Source organism: Coprinopsis cinerea, assembly GCF_000182895.1.
Source record: "Coprinopsis cinerea okayama7#130 chromosome 8 map unlocalized cont3.8, whole genome shotgun sequence".
Lineage (NCBI taxonomy): Eukaryota > Fungi > Basidiomycota > Agaricomycetes > Agaricales > Psathyrellaceae > Coprinopsis > Coprinopsis cinerea.
In genome coordinates this window covers 1,196,131-1,221,467 of record NW_003307537.1, presented here as the reverse complement: position 1 = coordinate 1,221,467, position 25,337 = coordinate 1,196,131, and the positions used below count along the sequence as shown (strand labels likewise).

The following is a 25,337-nucleotide window of genomic DNA, read 5'->3' as shown; positions in this document are numbered from 1 at the left end:
TCCATCTTCCAGTCCTCTTACCAGTTCGACCACCACTTTAGTGTGTATTTACCATGCAATCAATACCTTGTTTCCGATCCCGTCTATATCTAACATGTTCGTCCGAATTGGTTCAATTCTTGTGTGAACTACCCATGCCAGAGGCCAAATCTTTCCCATAGAACTCGGGTTTGAAGGGATGTGATCATCGTCGAGTTTGTAGCCGATCCCTGTTTCGTCCACTTCCTCCCTGCCCACAGGGAGCCCGCGTCATATGAGCGTCCTCCAAGTTTCCGCAGCATTAACTTACCTTTTCTTTGCGCACGGAGGTCCGCTGACCATGCATCTCTCATTCATAGTAATTTAAATCTGGCCCAAATTCCAGCATCCCAGCGCCGACAAGGGAACTGTTCCTGTCTGATGGCACGTCATGTGGAAGGGCCCACTGTGCAGCACGGGAGCGAGTCAAGGCTATCCTCCCTCGGCTTTCTTCATCCAGAAGGGTACCTCGTACAGCAGGCCATTGCCGAGGGAGCATCTGCTACCGTCTGACGTCTAGACTAAGAACCCACTTGCTTAGATGGCAGGAAACATTCACGAGAGGCTAGTATGTCCTCTTCCTTTGTATCTTCGATCCTATCAGCGGCTCTATGATTTATCCCGTGTCAACTATGTTCCCCAGCAGTCCCCTCCTATTCGAGTGACTTCGTTATACTACCGAATCTCCGAGTTGGGCTAATGATACTTCGCGAGAGTACTCGAGGTCGGCATCCGTCTTGATGGGCAAACAACTCCCACTAGACTTCGACTGGATAGCTCTAAAAACGGTGCAGACCTTATGACTATGACATACAGGCGTTCTTATTACCTACAGTGAGGTGTTCGTTGAAGGATCCTCAACGTTGGAACTTCATTTTAGTGTATCGTAACTAGACAGAAAAAACATTGAACTGCCCGCTTCCTGCCCTCTTCTCTATCTCTATGTAACCCGGCAGCACCCTTTACCAGAAATATGCCGCCATGCTGGATGGCTATCTTTCTTTGAAAGTGCTCCCAAGTATGTCGGTAGGTCGGTCCCCAAAGCAGGCCTCAGCGCCAGCGCTCTCGATACCGCCAATTGTCTCCTTTCACCTATTATCATTCCTACGACCTGGACTTCGATTTAGCGAGGTTTCTGCGACATTTCCAACGACGGTGCACCCAAACGTAACAGCTGGCTCTTAGGACTTCTGGCAACGCTTTGTGTTATGTGTCAACCGTCGTTCCGCGGTTTTCCCGAGACTGCCATCGCGCTCTTTTCTCTCCTGCGTCTGAGTTGATACCTCGACCGTAGCACTCCCGGCCATATAACATGGTGCTTATTTTTCATGTGCACGACATGACTTTAAGCTGAGACGCAGCAGTTAGTCGCCCCTCGATGAAGTAACTAAGCGAGTGCACAGAGACGTCTAGAAGCGCGACACGACCGGCCTCCGTGGCGTGAAGACCATCTTCCGAGTCAATCTGAGCGCTCAATGAACGTATTTCCGAAGGTCGCTCACGGTCATTATCACAGCAGCTGGGTGCTAAGTTTAAGTCATGCCTCATGTTCTGGTCAGGTGCAGCCGTAGCATGCATATTAATCGATTAAAGGTCAACCCTCGACCCTCCAACCAATTTCAGATTGCACTGGTCCCCGCGGAATCTAGACCTTTTAGCGAGCCAGCAAACAACGAAGCTAATGCCTTAGAAAGAGCGTCGTATTGACTGAGATTTAGGTTAAGCCTCCACACGACTACCTGTCGGAAGCTTCTCGTCTCTCAGATGATCAGTGAGCTTTCTCCCATTGTCAGGGCCACCAGAGCCCGTGAATGCGACGACACCGCGCGTTGTCCATCTAATCCCGATTTAGAGAATAAGGAAACGCGATCTCGATGTCATTTCCTTATAGTGAGTTTCAGAGCAAATGAAGAAACACAAAAATATTAACTCGGTAATATTTCCGAGTTATATACATGACGGGAGAGGTGGCCAGGAAATAGAAGCCCCAGAGCCTATTCGAGGATGCAGTTTCGAGACCAATTTTCCAGCTTCGTACCCACAGAACGCACCGACTAAATACCGGTCTCCTTTGATTGAACGCAAAACTAAACCTTACAGAGCCATGGTTCTTTTAATCGAACACCCTGCGAGTCATATGCTTAATGGCGCTCTCAGATGACCCCGTGAATGGACCCTTCGTCGATGCGAAGAAGAAGAGCGATTAAACGATTCTTGCGGGAGCCGAAGTGTGACATTCCTTAATGATTTGCTTTAATGGGGATTAAATATTGAGCCCCACGGGGTATACCCCAACCCGCGCACGGGAGAGCGCGTGTTGTCGAGTTGAAGACTACCTGCCCTCCGACGAGTTGACCTTTCTCCCCAGGCGACTCGTTCTCTCTCCAGGCTCCCGCCGGGTGACCTTAAAACCCAGTGTTCAGTATGACCTTGGCTAAGAAACCTAACGTAGAAGAGTGTCTCTTATATTCTTTCGCTGTCTGGCCCAGATTCTATCACCAATTATGCGATCGGAGCTCTCTGAAGCCCCCTCTCCCTAGAGTCAGTGACTAGCTCACGCCGCACCGCAAGTCCTACATCTCTTATGCTTGATGGCAAGAGCTTGTACCCCCAGGCTGCTCGAATCACCCTCCCCAACTCCCAGCACGAGCTTCTCGAGGTACTTCCGAGCTAAGCCCGAAACTCTAGATTTTGTTCAACGACACCTACCAGCGAAATTCACCTGCTTGTTTCACTTCTAGCCTGGGGTCCAGCCCTTGAGCGTCTTTCCTCATGACGCTCCCTGCGTACCCCATGCACGAAGATCAGCGAGCAAACGAGTTGTTTCCCGTTTTCTCCCTTAATTGGGGCAAAAGACGGGATGTGGGCGCTTGTTTGAGTCCGCAGATCCTTATTTGCCGGGTCTATCCCGGACCGGGTCACACGGCGGGCCACAAAATGATTCCGTTGTCGGAAGTGCACTGTATGTAGAGAGCCAAAGGACTGCTGAATTGGGGATCCCAGAACAAGGCTAAATTCATATAGAAAACAGTGCGCTGTCATCACGGTACTGAAGAGGAATTTATCGAAGTACTTGTAGGCGACATAAACGAACAATCGTGAGCGCGATCAAAACAGGACAATCGAAGACCAGGACACGCCCAAGGGATCAGGACAGATCATCCCGGAGCGGTGTAAAGGAGCTGGATGGTGTTCTAAAGACCTGGATTCTCGAAGAGTTCCATTAAGTGATCGGGAAGGCAACTCTCCACGCTAGTACGCTCGTAGACCCTGAGGACGCCATCCTTGCAAACAAGGCTCAGCCTTCCCCGTTGTCCATGCTCGATGACGAGGTCCTGGATCACTTTCAATGCCTTCCGTACGGCTTTGAGACTGGGTTGAAGTTCAATGTCCACTTGCTGAAGCTCGGGGGATGATAATTTGCGTCTATGGATAGCCGAAAATCGCCCTCGGTTATGGACAGCGAGAACGTGATGGGTAGTTTGAGAAAAGAAAAGTTGGGGGTAGAGTTCCTTGAAGTCGTATTCATGTTGCTTGTACTCGGAGCGAGTCGATAGTTCCATGATGGCGGACGGAGAGACTTCGTAGCCGCCCTTGATGACATTGACTTGAAAGCGTTTCTCGCAAGCCGGAGTCGGTCGCTTGGAGAGGTCGACATTAGCCAGGGAAGCAGTAATCTCGTCGACAGTAGCAACGCTACGTCGAGAGTAGCTTCGTGGTGGAGGGATGCAGGCATCCACTTCAAAGCGAACGACCATCTTCAGGCCATTCAGGTCCTAAGAACCAGTCAGCTTAAATTAGTTCACTTTTAACGTGGTACATACATAAGATACAATCCTATGGTGGCCAGTTCCCTCGCGACAATCGGGTACAGGCAATGTCGATGCCTTCTCAAAGTTGAATCCAAAGGTCCGCCCGTTGAAATGTTCACGCGTGCGCTTCTCCCAGCGATTCATAAGAACAGTCCTCTCCCCGGCCAGTTCCAAATCAATGCGGAAATCCTTGGGATTCTGGTCCTTGACCCAACGGACAAGTTTCCTCAAGGCGTTCCGGTCGGTGACGAAATCCACTTCATACCAATCGAATTCAAGCTGAGGGGTGGCTTCGGCACGCGCGTTCACCGCGGCGATGAGGGGGACCAGAGGTGCTGCGCCCATACGATATCCGTTTTGATCCACAAAGAAAACACCGCGATCCGGTTGCACATTGTAAGGCGCGCTTCGATTCTGCCATTGAGGTGGTGCCCCTATTTGAGATAAGGTGAGGCGGCTGAGATAGAACCCTACGACGGTGAGGAAAGGTACCTGGAACGATGATAGTCGGGGTCTCTCGGTCGGTCCAACTGTAGGAACCGATATACTGGCAATCCTTGACGGATACGTTCTCGTCGTCTGCTTCAACCTGAGGAACCTCGATCTTGGCAATCACATCGTCCTTGAGCCCTTCAGATATCTCGCGATCCGGAGGAAGAGCCTCGAGGACACCTGGTTCAGGTATCTTTCGCGGGCTCCAGTTGGGATTGGGCCTTCCTCGAACAGATCGCGACATACTTCCGCCGTATGAGTAGGATGGGGGCAGGACGAAAGTAGAGTTGCGCCAGGGAGATCTGTCCTGCACAGCAGCCATCGTGGGGAAAGAGTCGTTTCACACACTGCACGAAGGAGGGAATGTGGACCCACGAACAGGTCATTTGGCTCTGGTTTATAAGCACGGATAAGCGCCTATGCTCCGCAAATAGAAGAGGCCAAAATGTGCAGTTACGAGGCACGAGAACGTCGGGAAGTATGTAGTATCAGCCGAGAAGTCAGGAAACGGTGAGCATATCGTTTCTAGAATCACAGCGGAGTGGTTTGGAGAGTAATAGCCCATCGTCCTGTCCTCGGCTTTGCACACATCGAGGATCCAGTGTCCATGTACGGGGTGCTGGCAGGTAGCAATTCATTTCTGGCAGGAGGTAAGCCATTCGTGTCACGCTGTGGTGGCATTAGGCGCTTAACGATCTCTTCAAGGCTGGCATGTGTCCTCTCTATTCCCAGAAGCATAGGCCCAATGGTTAGTGTGGTGCATTTAACAGACTGCAGGATCACGGCACCTTAAATATGCTAAAGCCACTCTAATGAGCACAGTCGCACCAGTAACCATGGTTCTTCGACCGACTGAGCTCTGGACTCTAGTTGAACGTTCGTCCTGGTCCTCGGTATTTAAGAAACCTGCAAGAAACGTCAAACTCGATTGGCCGCCAGGTTTCGCGAGGGACACAGCCACCCATCACTTCATCGGCGAGGTCGGCCGGTCCGTAGGGTCCTTAAACTTTTTGTGAACGACTCCCTTCCCCCGCGATTTCCCCTGACTCAATTCGCTTGGAGTGACAAGGCTTCAGAATCTTTAGGACATTATAGTCGCGAAACCATGCTTAGTACGTATAAATCAAACTCCAATTTGACTGGTTGAGCTAATCAGATTCCAGGTGCCGATTCGCTAGAGGGACGTCTGCTTTTCGCCATACCGAAGAAAGGTGCTTCCAGTATTTCGACGGCTCTTAGAGCAAGATATTGATGAAGTGCAGGGAGGCTTCACGACAAGTGTCTCAATCTCCTTTCCGGCGAGTAAAGTTGATTTGCAAGAACCGGACTTATCTGACTCGACTCTCTTAGGCGCCGATGTCCAATTCCGCAGACACAATCGATTAGATGTCGCTCTGGTTCTCAATCACCCAATCGCCCTGTTTGTCTCAATGACTACCTTTTAAGTGGACTGGGCTTACAGCACTTTTGCAGTGTCTTCCTTCCAGCAGCTGACATCCCCTCCTTTGTTGGAAAGGGTAATGTCGATCTCGGAATTACTGGGCACGACGTTGTTCTTGAATCCGAGATGGAGCCCTTCGTAACAGAGGTTCTACGACTTGGCTTTGGCAGATGCTCACTTCAAGTCCAAGTCCCCGAAACCTCATCATACAAAACGCCGTCCGATCTCGCTGGGAAACGAGTGGTTACTAGCTTCAAAACGCTCGCTGGCCGGTATTTCGCCAACATCGACAAGGAACTGGGCCTGCAAGAAGGTAAAGGCACACAGATCGAGTACGTTGGAGGAAGTGTAGAGGCAGCTTGCTCCCTCGGCTTGGCCGATGGCGTCGGTAAGTGTAGCACCAGTCCTTCTGCATCAGTACAGCTCTGATCCCGTAATCTTCAGTTGACCTTGTCGGTACGCCCACTCTAGTGCGATCATAAAATCCAGCTTCCGTCTAACCGACAATTGCAGAATCTGGAGAGACGATGCGTGCAGCAGGTCTCCACGCAATCGGAACTGTTCTGGAGACAGAAGCTGTGCTCATCCAGTCCAGGACTCAGAAGAAGCCCGAATTCGCACCCGCAATCGAAATGCTCACCAAACGTATTGCCGGTGTCATTGCCGCTGGCAGATACGTAGTGATGCACTACAACATTTCCAGGGATAAACTGGAAGGAGCCACCGCGGTCACACCAGGGAGAAAGGCGCCCACAGTCAGTCCATTGGAGAAGGACAACTGGGTGGCGATCAGCGTCATGGTGGAAAAGAAGAAGTCGGCGCAGGTGATGGACGATCTTGGAAAGATAGGTGCAGAGGACATCATGGTGTTCAACCTTGACAATTGCAGGGTGTAAAGGAGAAGAAGGGAACTGTAGAGCAGATGCGCAAGCCAATACTCGTGTATGTACTATTTTATCGACGAACTTCTGACGCAAAGCGGCCTTGGCATCTCCCGTGAAGGCAGCAATTCTGGCCATGGGGAGCAATGTAATCCTCGGGCCCATGGGCTCAAATCGCACAGGCCGCCTTGGCCCCTCTGCGATGACGTCACTGTCCGCTGGGCCAGCTCTATCCAGCCTTCCTTACATAAGTCCTTTCTGTTAGTGTGTCGAGGGTTTTTCATTCAATACCAGCGTTCCGCGCCAGGTTCAACTTTCCGTGCAAATTTATTCTGATACGAGCCTGACGATACCACGATGGCACCAATACCTGACATTTGTCTTCCAAAAATGTCCTCTGGGTACATGCTCGAACGATACTCCGCCCTCGAGTGGTTAGTCTAACCAATTCCTTTCTCTTACATGCTAACCATAGTAGCGTGCAACCCGTTCAAAGTCACTTTCTAGAGAGGATTCAAACACCAACTACCAACTTAAACGGGTCAGCAGAGTGACACCATAGAATACTGAGCTACATTATACCGCGCGATGTCCACCTAACACTTTGGAGGAACAACAAGGGAGCCATCGACAAGCGCCCAACGATGTTGGGGAATATGTTGATTTCGGCCGGTGATTCGCCGGAGGTTTTTATTTGGTACATCCCTGCCCCCCCCCCCCCCCTAGCCGGGTCCTTGCGTTCTACTCAATCGTAGTCAATCGTGCAACAATGGAGGACTTATGTAGTGCTAAGCCTGGTTTCCCTTAAGTATCATATTCGATTGCAGGTATGTACATGCTAACTTGACAGGTCTGTGATCATCAGACGCGATCGGCCAACACGTTGATTGACCCATGTGACCGTTCCCTGCCTCGCCTCTTGGCAATAAGCGGAGGCATATCCAGCCGTTTCCCCTCGAAACTAGGGAGAGAATACCAGCTCGAAGGAATGAATATCTGGCGTTAACCCGTTACAAGAGGTTAGATAGGGGATTAATAAAGAGATTATCGCAAGGATGGACTTCCCACGAGCGCGGTGACACGCGTTGTTGTGACATGTTTGCCGGGTTGGGAGGGGGTGTTGGGATCAAAGGGTCCGGTTGAATGTCGCCGAGCAAGTTCAAGTTCAACTTGGGCTCAAACAACGCGGTCGTCGTCGTTGCTTGCTGGTTCTTCGACACTGTACCCCCTGCTCGTCGTCCAGTCGGATAAGCTCCCTGTCGAACGCCCTTTCTAACGACCCAGCGCAGCCTACAACCTGAAAAACGACCGAACGAAACGATGGACTCGTCTTCGTCCTCACGCACAAATTCCCCAACGAGTCCTCTCGAACAAGAACCGAACGACGTGTTCTCGATAGACGATGACACCGTCTCTGCAGAGCTGGACTTTGTGGAAGAGGTGCGACCGGAATGCAACATACGATGGCCCAAATGATGACTCAACGCTCTCACAGATCGGCAACGGGAATTGGGGAAGCGTTTGGCTGGTCAGGCCCAAACGTTCACGACCGCAATGCCATCATCCAGCTTTCAAAGTTGGTGGGCGCAAGTTTGCAGTCAAGCTCGTGCACAGAGACCAAAAGTCCCCAGCCAATGCTTCACGTATCAAGTCCTTGTGCGTCAAATGTCAAACAAGTGTTTTTTTCCCTTTCTTACCTTAACATCTTTTTAAGATGGAACGAGATGAAGATTGTGCGGTCGTTCAGAGCAGACCAGCATCCTTCTATTATTGCATTTCATTCTTTTGTAGTGAGCGTCAAATACGCCATGATTACCATGTAAGCGAGTTGACATCCGGTATCTTCCTCAAAACAAGACCTGACCTCCCTCTTAGGACATATCTCCCAACGCCCATGCCTGTTGAAGTCCAGGAGGTTAAGGCACGGGAATGGTTCCGCTTCCTCCTCTCCGCGGTTGACTTCCTACATCGACGCGGTGTGGTCCACAACGATATCAAGTACGTAAAGTGGTTCTTGTTATGGTCTCCTTGTACTCCGTCGAATACTTTACCTATCGATTACTGATGCATACTTGATAACTTGCTAACAGACCGGCCAACATCCTCCTTTCGCACAAGAACATCCCTGTCCTTGTCGACTTTGGGTTCGCAGAAAAGAATGACCCAGAGGATGAGACCTCGTTCCATTCCAATCTCGCCTATGGAACTCCCGAGGTAGCGCATGATCTTCCTGCTACACCAACACACAGGCTCACCCAGTCACTGCAGTACCTCTCGCCTGAGCGAGCAAGAGGCCTCACCCACGACACGCGCAAGTCAGACGTGTGGTCTCTAGGCGTCACGTTCTTCGAAATTCTGAATGGTCGCACGCCGTTTGAAGAATTTGACGGCGAATCGCTATCTACCAAAGAGGCCGTTGAGCGCTACTGGGCGAGGACTGTGAGTATATTACTGGTCCACTTTTCTGGCATAGTATCTAACGCCTTTTAGCTTCGGGGTAAATGGGTAGGCACATGGGATGTAAGTCCCGGCATGGAAAAACTGCTTCGCCGCATGATATGCCCCAATGCCGACTTGAGATGTACGGCTGCTCATGCCCTCGCAGACCGGTATTGGTCTCCTGGACGAGAGGAGTCCAAAAACACCCATCGTGAGTGCCAATCTTGTCCCAGTGAATAGGTCGGCTCAAGAACCATTTTTTAGGCCGCTCTGCGAGTGAAATCTCATCTATTGTGTTCGAGAAAGACCTCGATAAGCTGCTCAACATGACCCCTCCTCGCAGTAGGCGAACCGTGGATGCGAGTGAGAACCCTGTCTCCCCTCCTGGTCTAGCGCTTCCACAAGACCTCGATTCATCCACCCGTCGTCACTCTCTCGTCAAGTCCAAGTCTCAACCCAAAGTCACCGCTTCCAACAGTATGTCTAACATCTGATCTGTCAACTCTTTGTATTGACACTAGTTTCAGTCCAACCTCGCAGGAGGCCGGCGCCACCTGTCATCGACCTCTCGCCAATTAAGGCTTCACCACCTGCCTCGCCCTATGCGTCTGCTTCTGCTAAAGAGAACATGGCGGCAGCTGCTAATCGCAATAGATCAGTGGCGGGTCACAAAGAGAACAAGCATGGTACTGCATCATCCAGGAGGGCATTTGGTGCCATCATCGCTCCTGATAACAACACTATCATGCCGCCGCCTCCATTGTCAACGCGCATTCCTATCAAGACACTAGACGAGATGACGAGTCGACGACGCTCCGGACTGTTCGACAGCACACGAAGCAGGAGTAACTTGGCACTGTCCAACAAGACCAGCAACATTAATTTGAAGGACGGAGATCGCTCGCTGTCAGGTAGCCTGAGGGCCAACGGCTCGAATAATGTCAAGGATAGAGTACTGGAGTGGGAACGAGAGAAGCAGAGGCTAAGGGAAATGGAAAGATTGGAAGAGCTTGAAAGAGAGCGAGACGAACATTTCGAAAGGGAAAAGGCAAGGCGGAAGGAAAAGAGGGAGAAAAAGGAGGAGGAGAACAAAGAGGACACACTAGCTGCTCCTCCCGTCACCCACAAGAGGTCCAAGAAAGCAAGCGCGGACGCCGAAGGCGAGAAGGAGAACATGGGTGCTTCGAAGCCAGGTCAGAAGCAGAAATCGCATGCCAGTCCACCCACTCTACCGCTGCCCCCTGTTATGTCGCCGCTCAGCCGAAGTGAGTTGTCCTTTACCACAAACACAGGCGACTTTATTGACGGTGTCTTTCCAGTGTTGAACACTTTCCCTGCCCCGACCCCAAATAACACTGTTATTCAATCACCTCCAGCGCCTCAACCTGCCAAGCAATCCAGGCAGAACATTTTCAAACACAGCATCAAGGCCTCCATCGGTGTGTGGCATATGATGATCAGCTTTACCTGGTGGCTCACTTTCGTATAGATAAAACGGTCCAGTTCTGCAAAGCCCCGTCAATTGGAAGGGCTGCAGGATCGAAAACAGGCGGAGGATCTACATCAGCTACACCAGGACGAGGGTTCTCGTTTGACATTGTACGAGAAGTGGAGAAAGCAGGGGCGAAGATTCGCCGTGAGTCAAGAGATGAGCCTCGCACTTCAAAGCACAGGGAGGAAGGTAAGTATCTCGGTCTTCCCTGCTGACTGCATGGCACTATCTGCGTGTATCTGGACGCTGATGATTCTGACACAGTTTCTACACCACTTTCACCCAACATTGGCTCCGTCGTTTCTCCTATCACGCCTCTAGGCCCTATCAAGAATGCTGCCATGATGGAACAGGCTGCGGCTGAGACCCAGATGGACAGAATGGCAATTTGGATGAAGAATGTCAAAGGTAGGTTTCAGGCTACCGTCTAGTGTTGACGGACAGTATCTGATCAGAGATTGCACCAATAGAAGTAGTTGAAGAGACTCAGGCCAACTTCGAAGCAATGGCGCCCCAAGAGTTCTCTCTACCGCCCCTTCCTGTTCCTTTGCCAAGGTCCCAGAGTCGACAGAATAGGTCCAGCCGCCTTCCCCGTCGTGTCCTTGCTGCAAGCCAGATCTTCGACGAGAACGGACAGCCATCCACCGCCGACTCCAGCTTCACTTCCAACAAAGCAAGTATGACGTCCTCGACCCAGCATTGTCCACCGCCACCTCCGTCTGCCTATACCGGCCCCGGCACTCCTCGACGCATTAGCGGGTCTTCCGGTCCAAGCCAGGAGATTTCCGTACATCCTCATGCTTCAGGTTCTCCCCTGGTCTCCGCTGCCAGTAGCAATTTCGTCATCCCAGAAATTGTGACACCCTCGAAGCAAAAGAGAAGGGCGACTGTGTCCACTCGCTCCCCTGAGCCACTCATATCTGCCAAGTTCGCTGACAATGTGGACTATTCAGCCTCGACCTCCAACTTGAACATTGCTGCCTACGTTGCTGCGAAGCGAAACCAGAGCCAGTCGACCCTGACCAAGCTGGGTATCACACCCCTCGGCCTTGACCCTGACCACAAGAAGAGTACGTAACTTGTCCTTGGGCCATGTTCAGGACAGTGCTGATTGCGCCCTATCATTAGGTTCAGAAACTCTCATTAAACTATCCGACGTCGATCGCAGCCTCTTTGTCCCTTCACCCTTTGTCTCCCAGGACAACCTTCTTGACAACTCGAGCTTCGTCTTCGCTCGTGAGCCATCATATGACGACCTTACCGGGTCTCCTTGCCACGTTGAGGCCTACCCATCGCGCAACCGCCCGAGCAAAGACGTCTCTTACATGGACACCCCCAATCGACTCAAGATGGAGAACGTGTACGATCGCTTCCTCATGACCTCCGGGGTGAAACGATGCGGGAAGGGGTACCAATCCGAGAGCTTTGGGCCAACCTCCAACACGCTCGGCCCCTCCACTAACAAACGTGAAAGCTTCCGACCCTTCTCGTCGACGCGCAAACCGATGCCTCCGCCAGTGTCCAGCGAAGACATCATTGAGAAGATGGAGAACAAGGCCGTGTCGGTGGACGAGCTGGGGATGATGACGAATGTGGAGGGTGAGGCTGGTACCACACCTTTGCATTCGGTCGGCTCGAAAGACGAAGGAGGCGGAACCGTAGCAATGGTTCGTCGTGCATTCAAGGCCATGGTTCCTGGAAAGGCCGTTGTCTCCAAGCGAACGTCCAAAGTCTACTGACCCAACCGACCGGCCCAGTTACGCCAACTGATCTCTGTTTCACTCCCACTTGAATAACTTCCAGCTTTCGGTCGCACTCTTCATGCGCATAGCTGTTACGTTCGTTCTGCTTCAACCTTGCATACTTTCTCGACCTTCATCATCCAACATTTCATACCCACATTAACAACCGCAATCTGCTCGCTGCGGATTTCTTTTGCTATCAATCGCTACATTGCTATCTTATTCCGCTCTCGAATTGCTTTCGTACACAAAGTTCGTATTAGTCGTTATTGTGCTTTCCTATCTCAACGCCGCCCACTTTCCCCTATGCTTACCCTTTTTTTATCCTTCACGCCGGTCACGTCTATCTTCCTACCCTTTCACGAATCCTCGGTTCTCCGACGACTTTGTTACGGTTACGCTCGACTCCTTTCTCCCTTGCTCTTTCTTGCTTTAAAATACTTTGTTACCTACGCCTCTTGATTCATGTTAACGTCTCGGCAGTTCATTCTTACGATGTCACGTATTTACGGCTAAATATATGAAGGATTTATGATTTACTGGGTACTTGGGAGCGGTCAAGCCCTATGTGCATGGTGGGAGCGATACGATGTGAGATAGGTTATAATGTTGTACGCAAGGAATACAGGGTCAGAAAAGGAATTGAAATGGAACCACCTGGCATTCGTATGTACATTTCCAAAGTGTCATCTACATGCAACGAAGTGGGATCTCAAGTTCTTCTTGACATCCTCGCCCTTGGTCTTCAAAGCAGTTAAACCCGCCAGCCTGCACGAAGGGTTGACGTTGAGTTTCAAGTCATCGTCATTACTGAGTTGGTCCCTCAAGCAGCTGATGAGATTCAAGGCATCAGCTGAGTTGTAGGACAAAATGCGCCTCCATCCAATTGCGGAGTTCCATCTTCTGACCCATGTCGTTGAGCATTTCTTGTGACCCGCTTCTGAGCAATCCGGGGCTCGAGGTAGTTCCAACGGCGCCATTCTGAAGCGTTCCCAGAAGCTGACAAGGGACCAGTACCCAGACAATAGACGCATCACCTGGGCAGAGCTCAACTTGTCATCAGCCTTGAGTTCCGTGGCTATCCCATCCTTGGATGCCGTTTGACGATCCAGCATATCTTGCAGGTGGACGTAGTAGGCGATACCTCGCAGGTCGTCCAGGTTGTACTTCTCAGCGGTTTGAAGAGCGACAATGGAGCCCTCCTTCTTGGTGAGAATGCGATTGTACCACTTGCTAGCAGCGGTGGAGAGGACGTCGGCGAGGTTTAGGCGGGATGCGACTTGGATGAGTTTCTGGAGGGTGGCGGAGGCGCAGGAGTCCATGAGGACGTCGTCGGCGACTATGTTTTTGATGATTCCGAGAACCCAGTTGTGAAGGATGTCGAGACCGAAGACGGTGCATATTGGGGCGAGCGTTAGAATTCTGTCGGTGTCTGCATAGGGTTGGGGATCTCTCAGCCGTTCCTCTCTAAATTGTAGGGCATCAGATAAAGCTGAAGAACGGAACTAAGCGCAACTTTACGGGGTATGAAGTGCCCATACTAGAGCCCTGAAACTCGCGCGGGTACATTGGAGGTGCGCCCTGCTGTGCATGCATAATGGCTCGTCGTCTGTAGTACGCTGTAACTGGCCGTCTTCGTTTAGTAAGAGTGTCATGAGGCTTGGACATCGTTTAAGCGCAGAATCGCTGAGCTGGACAATTGGACGTTGAGAGCTGGCACACGGCCAATGACAAGAGCCCGACATACTTTGAACAGAACGCCCTTGAAGCAAAAGACAGACTCATTGGCCTCTTGAGGCCCGGAGTAAAATTCCTTGTCCTTCACATTGTGCCCGTCGCATTCACCGTCCAGAGGGTTGCCCTCGGAGGTGTTGTCGTAATAGTCGTCGTCCATACGCTGCCTCTTGCGTGAACCCCGCCCCCGCTCGTCCCAATCCAAGTCTCTCATCGAGCGATCCATGTACGACGGTCGAAAATCTTCCTTTCTGCGGTCAGGGAGGTTCGGCATAATGTTACTCGTTGGAGCGTTGGTCGACGCTCGCTAAACTTGGCGACTTTTGACAGCTGAGGTCACGGTTGCGGCGGCTCTGTGATTCGACAAATAGGCGCGTTCTGGAGATTGTGGGCGTAAGATGGCACGCTGCAAAATAATTAGCCGCTTCCTTTTTATATCCAATCACACATGGCGGAATCCCTTTGTCATTGCGGCGGGTGGAAAGCTGTCCAGAGTGTAGTCATGCGTCGGCGCGTAGAACAAAGCTGACTGACTCGAACGTTGACGACAACAAAGATCTCTACCCAATCAGGAAACCCCCCTATTCTTCTAATCTCTACCACTACATGATGTAGCCAAGAACAAGAAAACTACTAGCAAACGACAACTTTTGCCTATGGTATCCCAGTGAAAAGCTTGCGGATCTGTACAACCACTCAATGGGCCTCTTGCCAAAGTATGAAACAACGTCCATCGGATCTGGTTCGTGAGTTATCCGCACATTCAACACGGCAAGAAGATCATCGCAGTCATTGATACCCTCGTCTACAACCGTCCAATTGTGGTTGATTCCGTCGCTCGTGATTGGTAGAAATCCGGCGATATACGAAATGTCCGTGCTGTACGTGAAGCCAGCCCAGGCCGAGATACCATTGAATGTCGATCCGTTCGTGAGACTGGCTGGAAACTGGAAAGTCGGTAATGCTTCCTACCAACCAGTCACTGGCGGGGCGTCGGTGGGCGGAAGATGTTACTATTGGATTCCTCGCACCGTCCTAAGTTGTAGCCATTCAAGATGATGTCGTGTTACTCTAGACGAGTTTTGTTTTGTGCGACATCGGGGCTAAAGCAAGTCGAGCGCACCTCGGTATGCTTTCTCGTATGAGATGGCCATAAAAGCCGCACCACTGGCAGCTTGATCCAGAAAGCCTGGAGCGAGGATACTACAGGATAAGATTCACCTGTTGCCGAGGTGGCCGTCTTGAACCCAATATCTGAGATGATTCCCGCCTCCTATGGTCTCCCTACAAGCGCCCAACACCGGGTCGTGATAGTCCCATCGCATTACGCCGGTCTCGTTCTCTGTCATGTTCAACACATACGCACTTGGAAGGAAAGCAAGGACGTATTGAACCCGTTCCCATCCCCCAGATCCGCTGCTTGATGAGTCCCTACATGCTGCCCTAGGCATTCTCCCAAAAATCCGAAGGACCTGTGACAGGAAGATCACAACTCGCCTTCCACTTTGTTTAACGGACAACGAACAGAAAATAGTTCCTCAGCCTGCTGTCAACTGCTATCCAGTACCTTGGGATCGGAATGACCAGATATCACTGCGTTTATCGGTTCTCCCTGTCCCATGGGGTATGTTACGGGGATGACCTGTACACAATACCAGAACGATGAGGGCCACAGAGGTCAAGGAAGCCAAAGTGAGACTCGCCGTTAGCAGCGACCCCCCGCGTTTGAGGGGGCTGTAGAAGCCGTATTTCGGGACATGGTTTTAGATTGCAGGCTCCTCTGGTGGATCCGCCGGGAAGCTACGTTCAAGCTTTCGTCAATTGCGCCAATGGAGTGAGGGGGTTGGCACAGGGCGAGGAAGACGGCAAGATTCTTGACGCCAAGTCGTAGCATTTTGAGGCGTGCTGCGACCAGCAGTGGGGTTGGACTTGCCTTCAAACTGGTTCTGGCGCGAAGTGCAGCCATTCGAATGACGCCTATTACATAACTGTCAGTGGGTCGAGCCTCGCGCTGTGGCACCCGTCATCCAACGAAGGAGGGGGAGAGGGGAGAATACCGCAGAAAGGTGAAACTGCGCTCAAGACAACCATGGCAGCCAAATCGGGACGGAGGGGAATGAGAGGATGCCAAAAAAAGAGATAAAAGGTACAAAGGACTATTGTACACGGGATATAATACTGTCCTAATCAATTATTTCCAGGTCTCCGTATGGTTTGGCCTTGAAGTATGACTCGTCGAAGTGGTGCACCCGCACGAAACCGTCCTCTCCCCCAGATGCGTATCCAGTGCCGGCGGGGTGGATGGCAATGCTGGAAACCGGTCAATGGTGAGCAGATAAAATGACCCCAATGTACAAGACGCGTACGTGTTGATAGGACCGAAGTGACCCTTCACTCGGCCAATCTCCTCCTCGAACACCTTGTGCCAAAACCGAGTTTCGAACTTTCCTTGTCGCAAGGATGTTGTCGTGACGTTCATAGCTTCCTGTCCACCACCGAGGAGAACCTGTTGATTGCAGAGTCAGCTAACCAAGCAAGATGAAAAGGTGGCTGAGCGCACATAAGGGCGATTAGGGGCGATCGCGGCACTGTTTAGAGGCGTTTCCGTCGTAAAGGTTTTGATGACCATCAGGTTTTTGGTATCATGTATCTGAAATTGATGTTAAGATGGTCCCTAGCATGAACAGACGAAATGAAAGTTACACGGGCGGATTTATCCTTGCTGCTGGTGATGCAGTATGTTCGGTCCTTGCTAAGCTGCAAATCGGTGATCACATCACCATGAGCGCGCTCGTTGTTATTGATCTCTTCTCCAGACTTGACGTCGAAAAGGGCGACCTTTCCTGACTCGTGGCCAGTGATGATGATGTTAGGGGTGAGGGTGAAGGCGCAGACGGTTGCCTTTGAGCCGATAGGGTTGAACATGTACAATGGCTCCTTCGATTCTGGAAAATAGACGTAGATTGGGTATTGACTCGACGCCCTCGCGTTCAAGAAACGACATACGGTTCTTGGGGTCATCTTTGTTGATTCTGAAGACTCGGATGGCGCATTGGTATCCCATTCGTTGTTCTGTGATGCAAACCACCTGGGTCCCGTCCTCGTTGAAAGCTACGCGCTTCACTGCCGTCGGGAACTCCCAGGTGTACAAGCATTTGCCGGTCGAAACTTCCCATAGCTTCATAGCGTTATCGGCAGATCCGGAAATCATATATTGTGTCGATGCTGGGTGAAATCGAGGGCCCTTCAATACAACTGACGAAGGCCAAGGATAAACGATAACACTCACGGTCCACATCCACCGTCCAAACTGTTCCGTTATGTCCATCGTACGTTCCTAGTCGTTCACCGTTGTGAGAGTACCATACGTTGATAACACTGTCCTTCGAGCAGGTGAACAAGAGGTCTCCCTCGAGGTTGAACTTGATCTGTGTTAGGGATCGTTCATGTCCTGACATTTCGTTCAAAATCTCGGTTTCTGTCGCTAGATCGCTAGGACATACCTTGCAAAAGAATTGGCCTCTGTTCCAAGGTCAGATTACACCTCAACTACAACAAATTCTGAAAAGTACTTGCCATTTTTTGCGTCCGATTACTGGACTTTTTGGCAAGGAAGATGGACGAGAGGGTTAGAGTTTTTCGAGGCACGTGCAATTTCCCAATCGGGGGATGCTATAATTATGCACCAACTCCGATCTTGTCCTTCTGACTTGTCGTCCCACCCCCGGCCCAAGGACAAGGCATGTATCCCTCCAATTCGGTTCTGGTAAATCACAGCTCGTCGTCAATTAGGGCTCTGATTACACGATGGTTATCGCTTTCGCAAGCTTAGGGGACTTATTGTTGGGCCTTGTTGCATGGACCGGAACTCTGGTATATGTGATTTGAGGCCCTTTTTGTTCTCGCTCTCTATTCTTTCCGATATAGGGCAATGATATAGGTTCTTTTCCTTCTGGACGGCATAGGAAGGATGTTTTATAAGTGAACGTAAACATAACCCTACGTCGTTCCCTGGGACTCGGAGCCTCGTTATTGTCTGGCCTGCGCTCAGACTTCCATACTGAGCGACGCCGATTCACCGAATGACTTGTGCTTGGCCAGGGTTTAGACCCACGATCTATCTGTGGCGCCTGAATCCGGCGGACATTGCTTTCTCGCCCACAATTAACAAGACCTTTAAAGCGATTGGGGTTGTGTGTGACGTTGCCCTAGAGGATGACCGCCCCCCTTCCGAGTCTCCTCTAACCCCTCACGACGATACAGACCGTTGTATCGCGCCTGCCTCCCCCTGTCTGCCCTTCCTGTCGGCTCCATTGTCTTGATGACTCTGTATACTCGGACCTAGAGTCCTGCGACTGACTCGTTTAACACGGCCCCGGAATTCACCCAAGCGTGGCTCCCTCACCACCCAAGACTGCCATGGGCATCGTCTGTAGAAAGGACACAGGCGTATCCCTCCGTGTCAAATGCATCGTTCGCTCTGCCACACTCAATTGCTTGACCTCGGAGGCGATACTCACACAAGAGAAGACTCTCAAGTCGCATCGAAAGCCATCCGCCAAGAGGGGGATGAATCAGTTACCAACTCCGCTACGATGCCACGACCAGAGAAGCTATTTTGTTTATGTACAGGGGGGTTTGTTGGAAGTGCGTACGGAGTGTATTAGATGTCCATGTTTTTCGCGTGCTGAATTAACAGCATCCAGGTTCCAGAAGCATTTTTCGACCATATGCCATCACTTCCGCGTCAGAGCATTATCCAACCACCTGGAGTAGGAGCATCTCGAGATAAACCTATCTATTTGCGTGGCCCCACCATTACTCAGTTTCGACATCTATTATACGCTTCTACAGTATAGTAAGTTTGGCAGTTCTTTTCGTCGTGCGGTAAGGGAGTGACTAAATGATTTGGTTAGTCCAGCTATTGACCTTAATTCCTTGTCGCTGGAGCAAGTCCTCTCCATCGCAGAATGGGCTTTCAACTTTGGCCTTACTCATCTGAAAACATGGTCACAGAAAGCCATGTCTTCTCTGTTCATCCCAGCGGCAAACTCTCCACTGCGCACCGCTTCGAACGATATCTTTTTTCGTGCCCTTCGACTGGCCTCTCTCTACCGACTTCCCGAAGTATCATCTGCCGTACAAGTCAAGTGGATCACCCGTATCCTATGGCACGAGCTCTCTCCCGTTCCTGCTATCATCTTGGCAGACCGATGTGACTTTCGCAGTCTCCTCAGCCACGCATACTACACCCACATGGTCGAACTCGGCGTCCGTTTAACGGAGAGCAACTTCATTTCAGACCCCTCCTCCATTCTTACCCGGAAACATAGGACCCACCTCCTCGCTGGCTACCATTCCCTTTCTGCTTACTGGAAACATCTTCGAATATCCCCACCTCCTTTCGAACAGGCGCCGCAGTGCAAGCTGCATAGGCAGTGTTGCGCAGCATGGAAAATGCGGTGGTCTGTAGCCTGCAGCCGTCCCTGCTCCATCCCGGAGATGGATGTTCTCCGGCGGCTGCGCTTTGTCGAAGATCTCCTCAAAGAGGACATGTTGGTTGAGGTTTGCTTAGCCTCTGGATGTCGAGCATTGGCTCTCGATTCTATCTCCAAGAAGAGAACGGACATCTCGAATAATCTGCATCACCATTTCGACCTTGCATAGCCATGATATTGCATATCTTTACATATACCCTCACTTTTTGTGCCCTCGATACCACCTTCGATCTTCTCACCAAAATTCACTCTGCTCTTGCATGTTTTCATATTCATACGGGCTCCGGTGGCCTTCCATTTCAAAGCATCTTTGCATCTTATTTTTCATCACCATCTCGTCCTCGATGCCTAATACTTATGGCGAATACAAGACGATCAGCGCTGGACGAGTACAGGTTGAACCCAAGCGGCTGGAGCGGGGAAGTGTTTCGCGTATCACGGCTGGAGCGGAGCAGGTTCGTACCATTGAGAAGTTTGAACTTTAACTATATCCGTACAACTGTGACCTATTCGTCGCGTCACTGCGCAACATGGTGACTGACGTCAAGGGATCCTACGCCTACTCAGGGAACTTGGGACTTACGTCGCTAGACTTCCTGTGAAATGTTGGATGTAAAACAAGGACCCTTCCTCTCTGGCAACTGACCTGTGCGCATGACTGGATTATCCCCCTGGGTAGGGTACAGAGGCAAGTGGAGCGACCGTGTTTAGATGTTTGTGTAATTTCAAGCAGACTCCACTGCGCAGTCAGGATCTGGGCGCATTACAGGATCACTACCCTGAAGTCTAAAGATACAATTTCTCATTGTGGGGCATATGCCAATCTAACAAATTTCAGATACTCCACCCCGAAGGACCGGAGCCCTGGTTAGTAACCTTGAGCAGTTTTGATACATGGAGTAACCTGGGTGCATCAATGCATCCTGTCTGCCTAATCACGGAACAACGCTCAGTGGTTTGCGAAGGAATCACCCTCTTTTAGGAAAGCCAATTACTCGATTCAAAGGTAATTCCGAAGTAGTAGGGGATGAGGAAAGGAACATTAAAGGTGGAAGTGCATACCTGTAGACCAGTCATCGGTAAGATTGCGTTGACTTGTACGGGACTTTTCAAAGGGCTGGCTAAACAAGAGACAGTCCAATATTCAGCGCTCAGCCCTCACACCCGTAGGGGCTGGTTATGGGCCCTTCGATTCCAGCAGACATATGGAACGGCAGCGCCGGCAGCAGTTATCCGCGGGCTCAGACATCCGCGGAGTTACAAAAACAAGAGGGACTCGAGCCGCGCTGGCCCTTGGGTTCTGGACTGAGTTTGAAGTTGTTGCATAGTCCAGTTACAGACGCTCCCCCTTTACCCTGCTGAAAGGCGCAAGAAACCTAGGTCCCAATGACGGTAAATATTCTTTTTGAACAAGCACCGAGTGGCGTGGGCAAGCATCCCAACCAATTGCATGGATCGTTACAGTCAGGACCGTGGGACGATGCCCTCCGGGAAACGACGCTGGCCAGGCGTGAACAGTTCTCGAGGCCATTTTTTGACAAGTACGCCAAGCAGATATTTACATTCTTCCAACTTGACTGCCATGAAGGAGGCCACCCATCCCACCACTGCCATTCCTCGCCATGTTTTCGGGTGTTCCAATCTTCGAGAACTTGCCAGTCGTCGGGTGCTTGTTACCAAAACCAGCTAAGCCGAAGGATCTTCGCAATACTGCATATAATTCTAACAAGCTCGCTAATATTCTGGTACGTTCGATTGTATTCTCACTGCGCACCACGTCAGGCCCCCGCCTTCTTTATAAACATAATGCTCGATTTAACTCAGATCTCATTCTTCTTGCAAGTTGCCGCTCATAGTTTACTTTGACATACCGCTTATAACATTCGACGAATACGATCCAATCGCTGTCGAAGCCCAGCTCTCCATTGCTTTGGAGAACGCCAGTCAGTGATGGGCGCGATAATCCAGACCAAGGTACGTCCGAAGCAGAACGACTCGAGGTGTGTCGAGCTTCAGGAATCAGAAGTCTGTTTCCCCTCTCCTCGTCACCCTCACAAATTTGCTGGAATGCAATATCAGGAGCCAGGGCGTTCTCCGACACTGAATTGCAGGTCCGCCTATGGCTTGGATTGCTTTGCTACCGATGACCTGCCTTATAATAGACCACGTCGGTTTCTAGTTGCTTGCTGGTGACGCTCTTGGGCAGCGGTGGAACAGCCTCCTTCCGTGACGGTACAATCTTGACGTATGTATTCTTCCTGGCATCTCTTGCATGTAACTCCCGTTTTCCACTCCACAGTGCTCCTCCGGACCAGACAAGACCCCCGTTTTTGAGGATGAGCGGGACAGCTCTCGAGGCTAGCTCATGACGTCATAGTTCCCATCCAGTTCGTTGGAGGTATACAAGTCACTGCGATGTGGATATCGAAAGCGCCAAACCCTCGAGAAATCACTCTCAAGGCGAGTCATTTTTCTTACCCGTCAAACGCCATGTGTACTGACTCACTCCTTGATCACATAGATTTACGAACACCCCACCTGGAGATTTGCGAGATCCTCCGGAGCTGTGTAACGACGGCCTGAACCGTTTCCCCGACTCTATTCGAGCATGGTCGAATTTAAAGCCGAGGGTATGTCCAGGGCGACGACCCCAGTGGCTATAACCCAGAGCTCTAAGAGCTCATTGGGTGAATCTTTCCATACCCTCGGAGACGCGGGTCCATCACAAGGAGGTGAGTAACCCTAACCCGAGTCTCACTTCGCGCTGCACGTGGGCGTGAAAAGTTGAAGGAAATCAGCGTTAAATCGGGCAAGCGGATGGGGGGTTCTGGTCGAGGTCAGAGACTCAGTTAGAGTCGGCCGTGTCGCCCTTCCACCTTCCTTCTTTCCAATGTCGTTTCTTAATGTCCTTCCTTTTTCTTCATGATTTTTAGACAGGGTCTCTGAGTCGCACTTTACTAGACCGTGTTCTCGTGAGTGTTCGAGCACTTTCTACAAGTGTTCCGACGCGACTCAAAATCGCATTCCTTCCAGTCTTCCATGAGCAGAATAGCCTGATTCCCTTTACCTCTACAGAGCACACACAACCTTACGACGAAGGTGCCTCGACACCGCCGGATTCTATGCCAGGTGATGCGAGCAACGAAAGCACCCCAGTGCGAAATCGATCCAGGGCCAACAATAGGAGACGACCATTTGTTTCAGGAGGCGCAGGCAGGCCGTCAGCTGGCCCTCCTTCTGTCTCGTCGCCTTCTCATGGATACTTTCCGCCAGCCTCTTCTAGCAATGACAATTCCACCCCTCACAATTCATTTCAACCCTCGGTCATTCAGTTCCCAACATCACCCCATCCGTTCAGTCAGGGAGGTGGCTACTACGGTCAATACACGGTACCGTCGCATCCGCCTTCTCTGAATATCGGTCAGCCTCATCACGCGTATTCTTATCCTCCCCATCCATTTCAATCCCCGCAACAAGTCTCCGACTCCAACAATCGCGTTACTTCTCCACAACTGACCTATTCTCAGCAACCGTTGTACCACTATCCACAGCAGCACCGGAGCAACGATGGGCCCAATCCCTCGGTTTCTTTTTCCAACCAGATGTCAAGCGAATCAGTCTTCAGCCCGACCTTCCCTTCTACCAATCCCACCAACGATATGGCGGGTGTGAACGCGGCCACCCCACAGTACATGGGTCCCCCACACCTCTCAGGCATGGGATATCCGTCTTCTCTGCGCTCACCCCAATACGGGTATCCGCAACAGTTTTCACCGCCTGCAACAGTTTATCGGCCATATAGTGCGGTGTCCTACCAGCCTCATCTATCTCCATCTGTCGAGGACCTCCATAAAGGTTCATGGTACTTTGTTCCCCACACCCCACAGTCGCAGCAACATCCGTACGAGCAGTACCGACAAGGGTACTCTTATCAATACCAGCCTCCGGCGCAGCAACGGGAATCATCCTCCCATGTCTCGCGACACCCTTCTTCGGCGTCCGCTCCACCTCGAACACATCTCTCCGAACCAAAGTTCCCTTCGGCCTCACAGCCTGGTTCACCGCCGCTTACTGCATCTCGTTCTTCCATTGCCGGTCGAGACTCTCCCTCGAGTAGTGGACAGCCTTCCACCACTTCTAAACCTGTGGTCCGTCGTGAATGGCACCCTCGGCCACCAGCGCACCGCTCACCGTGGGCAATGTGGGTAGGGAACGTGCCTTCTGACGCGACACAAGAAGAGCTTTGGAGGTTTTTCACTAATCCTCCTGAGACTGGCAATGCCCATGCGACCTTGAACGCGGGCGTTGAATCAATTTTTCTGATAGGCCGGTCCAACTGCGCGTTCATCAATTACAGTAGCGAGTCGTCGGTCAGTAGCGCAATTCAGACGTTTAATGGGAAACGCTTGCGGCCGAACGATCCCCAATGTCCGATGCTAGTGTGCAAAATTCGACGGTCGGCAGACGACTTGAAGTCGGGAGTTGGTGGTCAGCGAGGAATAGGTCTCCACAAACAGTGGATCCAAAGCCAGAGGATGCAGAAATGTCAGGCGAGTGGTTCGTCGGACATTGAGGCCTCCGAGGGGAATTCAGGCAGTGACGCAGACCACTTTCCAAACGTTCTAGGCTCTGTTTCCATTTCGAGCGGTGATAGAAGGAAAGGCACCCATTCCAGCAGCTCAGACTCCCATGCTTCGACGACGTCCAGTTTCCTGGCCGAGTACTTCCCGACGCGCTTCTTCATCCTCAAGTCTCTAAGTGAGGTACGCGACCGCTTATCGAGTGTAATTGAAGTGGCTCACACTACAACAGGATGATCTAGCCCTCAGTGTCAAGAACGGCCTATGGGCGACTCAGAAACACAACGAATTGCTCCTGGATCAAGCTTTTCGAACAGCAAAAGACGTCTTCCTCATTTTCAGTGTGAACAAGAGTGGAGAGTTTTATGGCTACGCAAGGTTTGTGTTCTATTTATGCAACATTTTTCAGGTTCGTTTCTCATTCGAACAGAATGATTGGGCCTATCCGAAGAGGAGAAGGAACAGTGACATGGGCATCTCGATCGGACGGTTCATTCCCATCTCCGTCTGGTTCCACTACCAGTCCACGCGCCAATCGTTTCAAAGCCAATACGGATACCAAACTACTCTCCGGTTCTCCCCAACCCAAGATGTTTTTCTCTCCCGACGGTGGTCACGTTGTCGACGAATCCCCACTCCAGCTCGATGACCTCGACGACAGCCCACCACCTTCGTCCTCCGAAACTCCTCTCCCGCCCCGCCTACTCCAACAGCAATCTGCGCCGCCCAAAATAGGTGGGGGATTTGATGGCGACGAAGGACCTCAGAGGACGCCTTCCCTGAAGTTCAGTTTGGACCACCACCAACGCAAGAAGTTCGATCCACCGCGCGAGGCCTTCGAATTGGATCCCGAGGCTCCCATTAGAGCCGTGAGGGCAGGCATGCACGATCCGCCTGGCCCGCAGCATCGAGATGGGAAAGCGAAGTCGAGGGAGGTCGAAGAGCCGAAGTTTGACAGGCAGCAGGATGGGGAGGCGCCTTCTACGCCCGGGTGGGGAGAGTGTTTCAAGATTGAATGGCTCGAACTCCGTAGGATTCCGTTCCACCAAACGCGACACCTCCGAAATCCCTGGAACAAAGGCCGGGAAATTAAGATTTCAAGAGACGGTACCGAACTAGAGCCAACTATTGGGAAAAAATTGTTGGACGAGTGGGGCACGCTGGCTGAAGCCTGAACATTCGACCCCAAGCGACGTCAAATTAAAAGG

At 51.3% G+C, this 25,337-nt stretch overlaps 7 protein-coding genes across 7 annotated transcripts; 4 read left to right on the top strand and 3 right to left on the bottom strand.

Annotated features, from left to right (window-relative positions):
* Positions 1-2,990: 2,990 nt before the first annotated feature.
* On the bottom strand, positions 2,991-4,675 carry CC1G_02902 (hypothetical protein). Its single transcript, XM_001835762.2, has 3 exons — positions 4,323-4,675; positions 3,843-4,264; positions 2,991-3,794 (listed from the first exon to the last, which is right to left on the bottom strand). Exons 1-3 carry the CDS (start codon positions 4,642-4,644, stop codon positions 3,213-3,215), a joined length of 1,326 nt encoding a protein of 441 aa, XP_001835814.2. The 5' UTR covers positions 4,645-4,675; the 3' UTR covers positions 2,991-3,212.
* A 687-nt stretch (positions 4,676-5,362) lies between these two features.
* CC1G_02901 (ATP phosphoribosyltransferase) lies at positions 5,363-6,734 on the top strand. The gene is made up of 7 exons (XM_001835761.2): positions 5,363-5,434; positions 5,486-5,533; positions 5,585-5,620; positions 5,673-5,742; positions 5,796-6,151; positions 6,208-6,219; positions 6,277-6,734. The coding sequence occupies exons 1-7, from the start codon at positions 5,428-5,430 to the stop codon at positions 6,657-6,659; spliced, it is 912 nt and encodes a 303-aa protein (XP_001835813.2). The 5' UTR covers positions 5,363-5,427; the 3' UTR covers positions 6,660-6,734.
* A 1,230-nt stretch (positions 6,735-7,964) lies between these two features.
* CC1G_02900 (CAMK/CAMKL/MARK protein kinase) lies at positions 7,965-12,314 on the top strand (the record flags this gene model as incomplete). Its single annotated transcript, XM_001835760.2, has 14 exons — positions 7,965-8,084; positions 8,140-8,300; positions 8,359-8,463; positions 8,520-8,642; positions 8,735-8,858; positions 8,913-9,083; positions 9,135-9,294; positions 9,348-9,560; positions 9,611-10,348; positions 10,403-10,522; positions 10,573-10,764; positions 10,840-10,983; positions 11,046-11,645; positions 11,704-12,314. The coding sequence occupies 14 exons, from the start codon at positions 7,965-7,967 to the stop codon at positions 12,312-12,314; spliced, it is 3,582 nt and encodes a 1,193-aa protein (XP_001835812.2).
* A 689-nt stretch (positions 12,315-13,003) lies between these two features.
* CC1G_02899 (hypothetical protein) lies at positions 13,004-14,325 on the bottom strand (the record flags this gene model as incomplete). Its single annotated transcript, XM_001835759.2, has 3 exons — positions 13,004-13,784; positions 13,839-14,008; positions 14,065-14,325. The coding sequence occupies 3 exons, from the start codon at positions 14,323-14,325 to the stop codon at positions 13,004-13,006; spliced, it is 1,212 nt and encodes a 403-aa protein (XP_001835811.2).
* A 1,909-nt stretch (positions 14,326-16,234) lies between these two features.
* Positions 16,235-17,509, bottom strand: CC1G_02898 (eukaryotic translation initiation factor 3; the record flags this gene model as incomplete). Its single annotated transcript, XM_001835758.2, has 6 exons — positions 16,235-16,361; positions 16,418-16,557; positions 16,612-16,701; positions 16,755-16,996; positions 17,058-17,306; positions 17,341-17,509. 6 exons carry the CDS (start codon positions 17,507-17,509, stop codon positions 16,235-16,237), a joined length of 1,017 nt encoding a protein of 338 aa, XP_001835810.2.
* Positions 17,510-19,073: 1,564 nt separating this feature from the next.
* On the top strand, positions 19,074-19,718 carry CC1G_15000 (hypothetical protein; the record flags this gene model as incomplete). Its single annotated transcript, XM_002910623.1, has 1 exon — positions 19,074-19,718. The coding sequence occupies one exon, from the start codon at positions 19,074-19,076 to the stop codon at positions 19,716-19,718; it is 645 nt and encodes a 214-aa protein (XP_002910669.1).
* Positions 19,719-22,387: 2,669 nt separating this feature from the next.
* Positions 22,388-25,304, top strand: CC1G_02897 (hypothetical protein; the record flags this gene model as incomplete). Its single annotated transcript, XM_001835757.2, has 4 exons — positions 22,388-22,521; positions 22,583-24,312; positions 24,362-24,507; positions 24,560-25,304. Exons 2-4 carry the CDS (start codon positions 23,152-23,154, stop codon positions 25,302-25,304), a joined length of 2,052 nt encoding a protein of 683 aa, XP_001835809.2. The 5' UTR covers positions 22,388-22,521; positions 22,583-23,151.
* Between the last annotated feature and the right edge of the window lie 33 nt (positions 25,305-25,337).

Coding starts and splice junctions, on each gene's coding strand:
- CC1G_02901 (XM_001835761.2), top strand. Junction 5,534..5,584: donor TTTCGCCATACCGAAGAAAG/GTGCTTCCAGTA, acceptor GATGAAGTGCAG/GGAGGCTTCACGACAAGTGT. Junction 5,621..5,672: donor GTGTCTCAATCTCCTTTCCG/GCGAGTAAAGTT, acceptor CGACTCTCTTAG/GCGCCGATGTCCAATTCCGC.
- CC1G_02902 (XM_001835762.2), bottom strand. CDS start 4,644: ATGGCTGCTGTGCAGGACAGATCTCCCTGGCGCAACTCTACTTTCGTC. Junction 4,265..4,322: donor CCCGACTATCATCGTTCCAG/GTACCTTTCCTC, acceptor TATCTCAAATAG/GGGCACCACCTCAATGGCAG. Junction 3,795..3,842: donor ACCATAGGATTGTATCTTAT/GTATGTACCACG, acceptor ACTGGTTCTTAG/GACCTGAATGGCCTGAAGAT.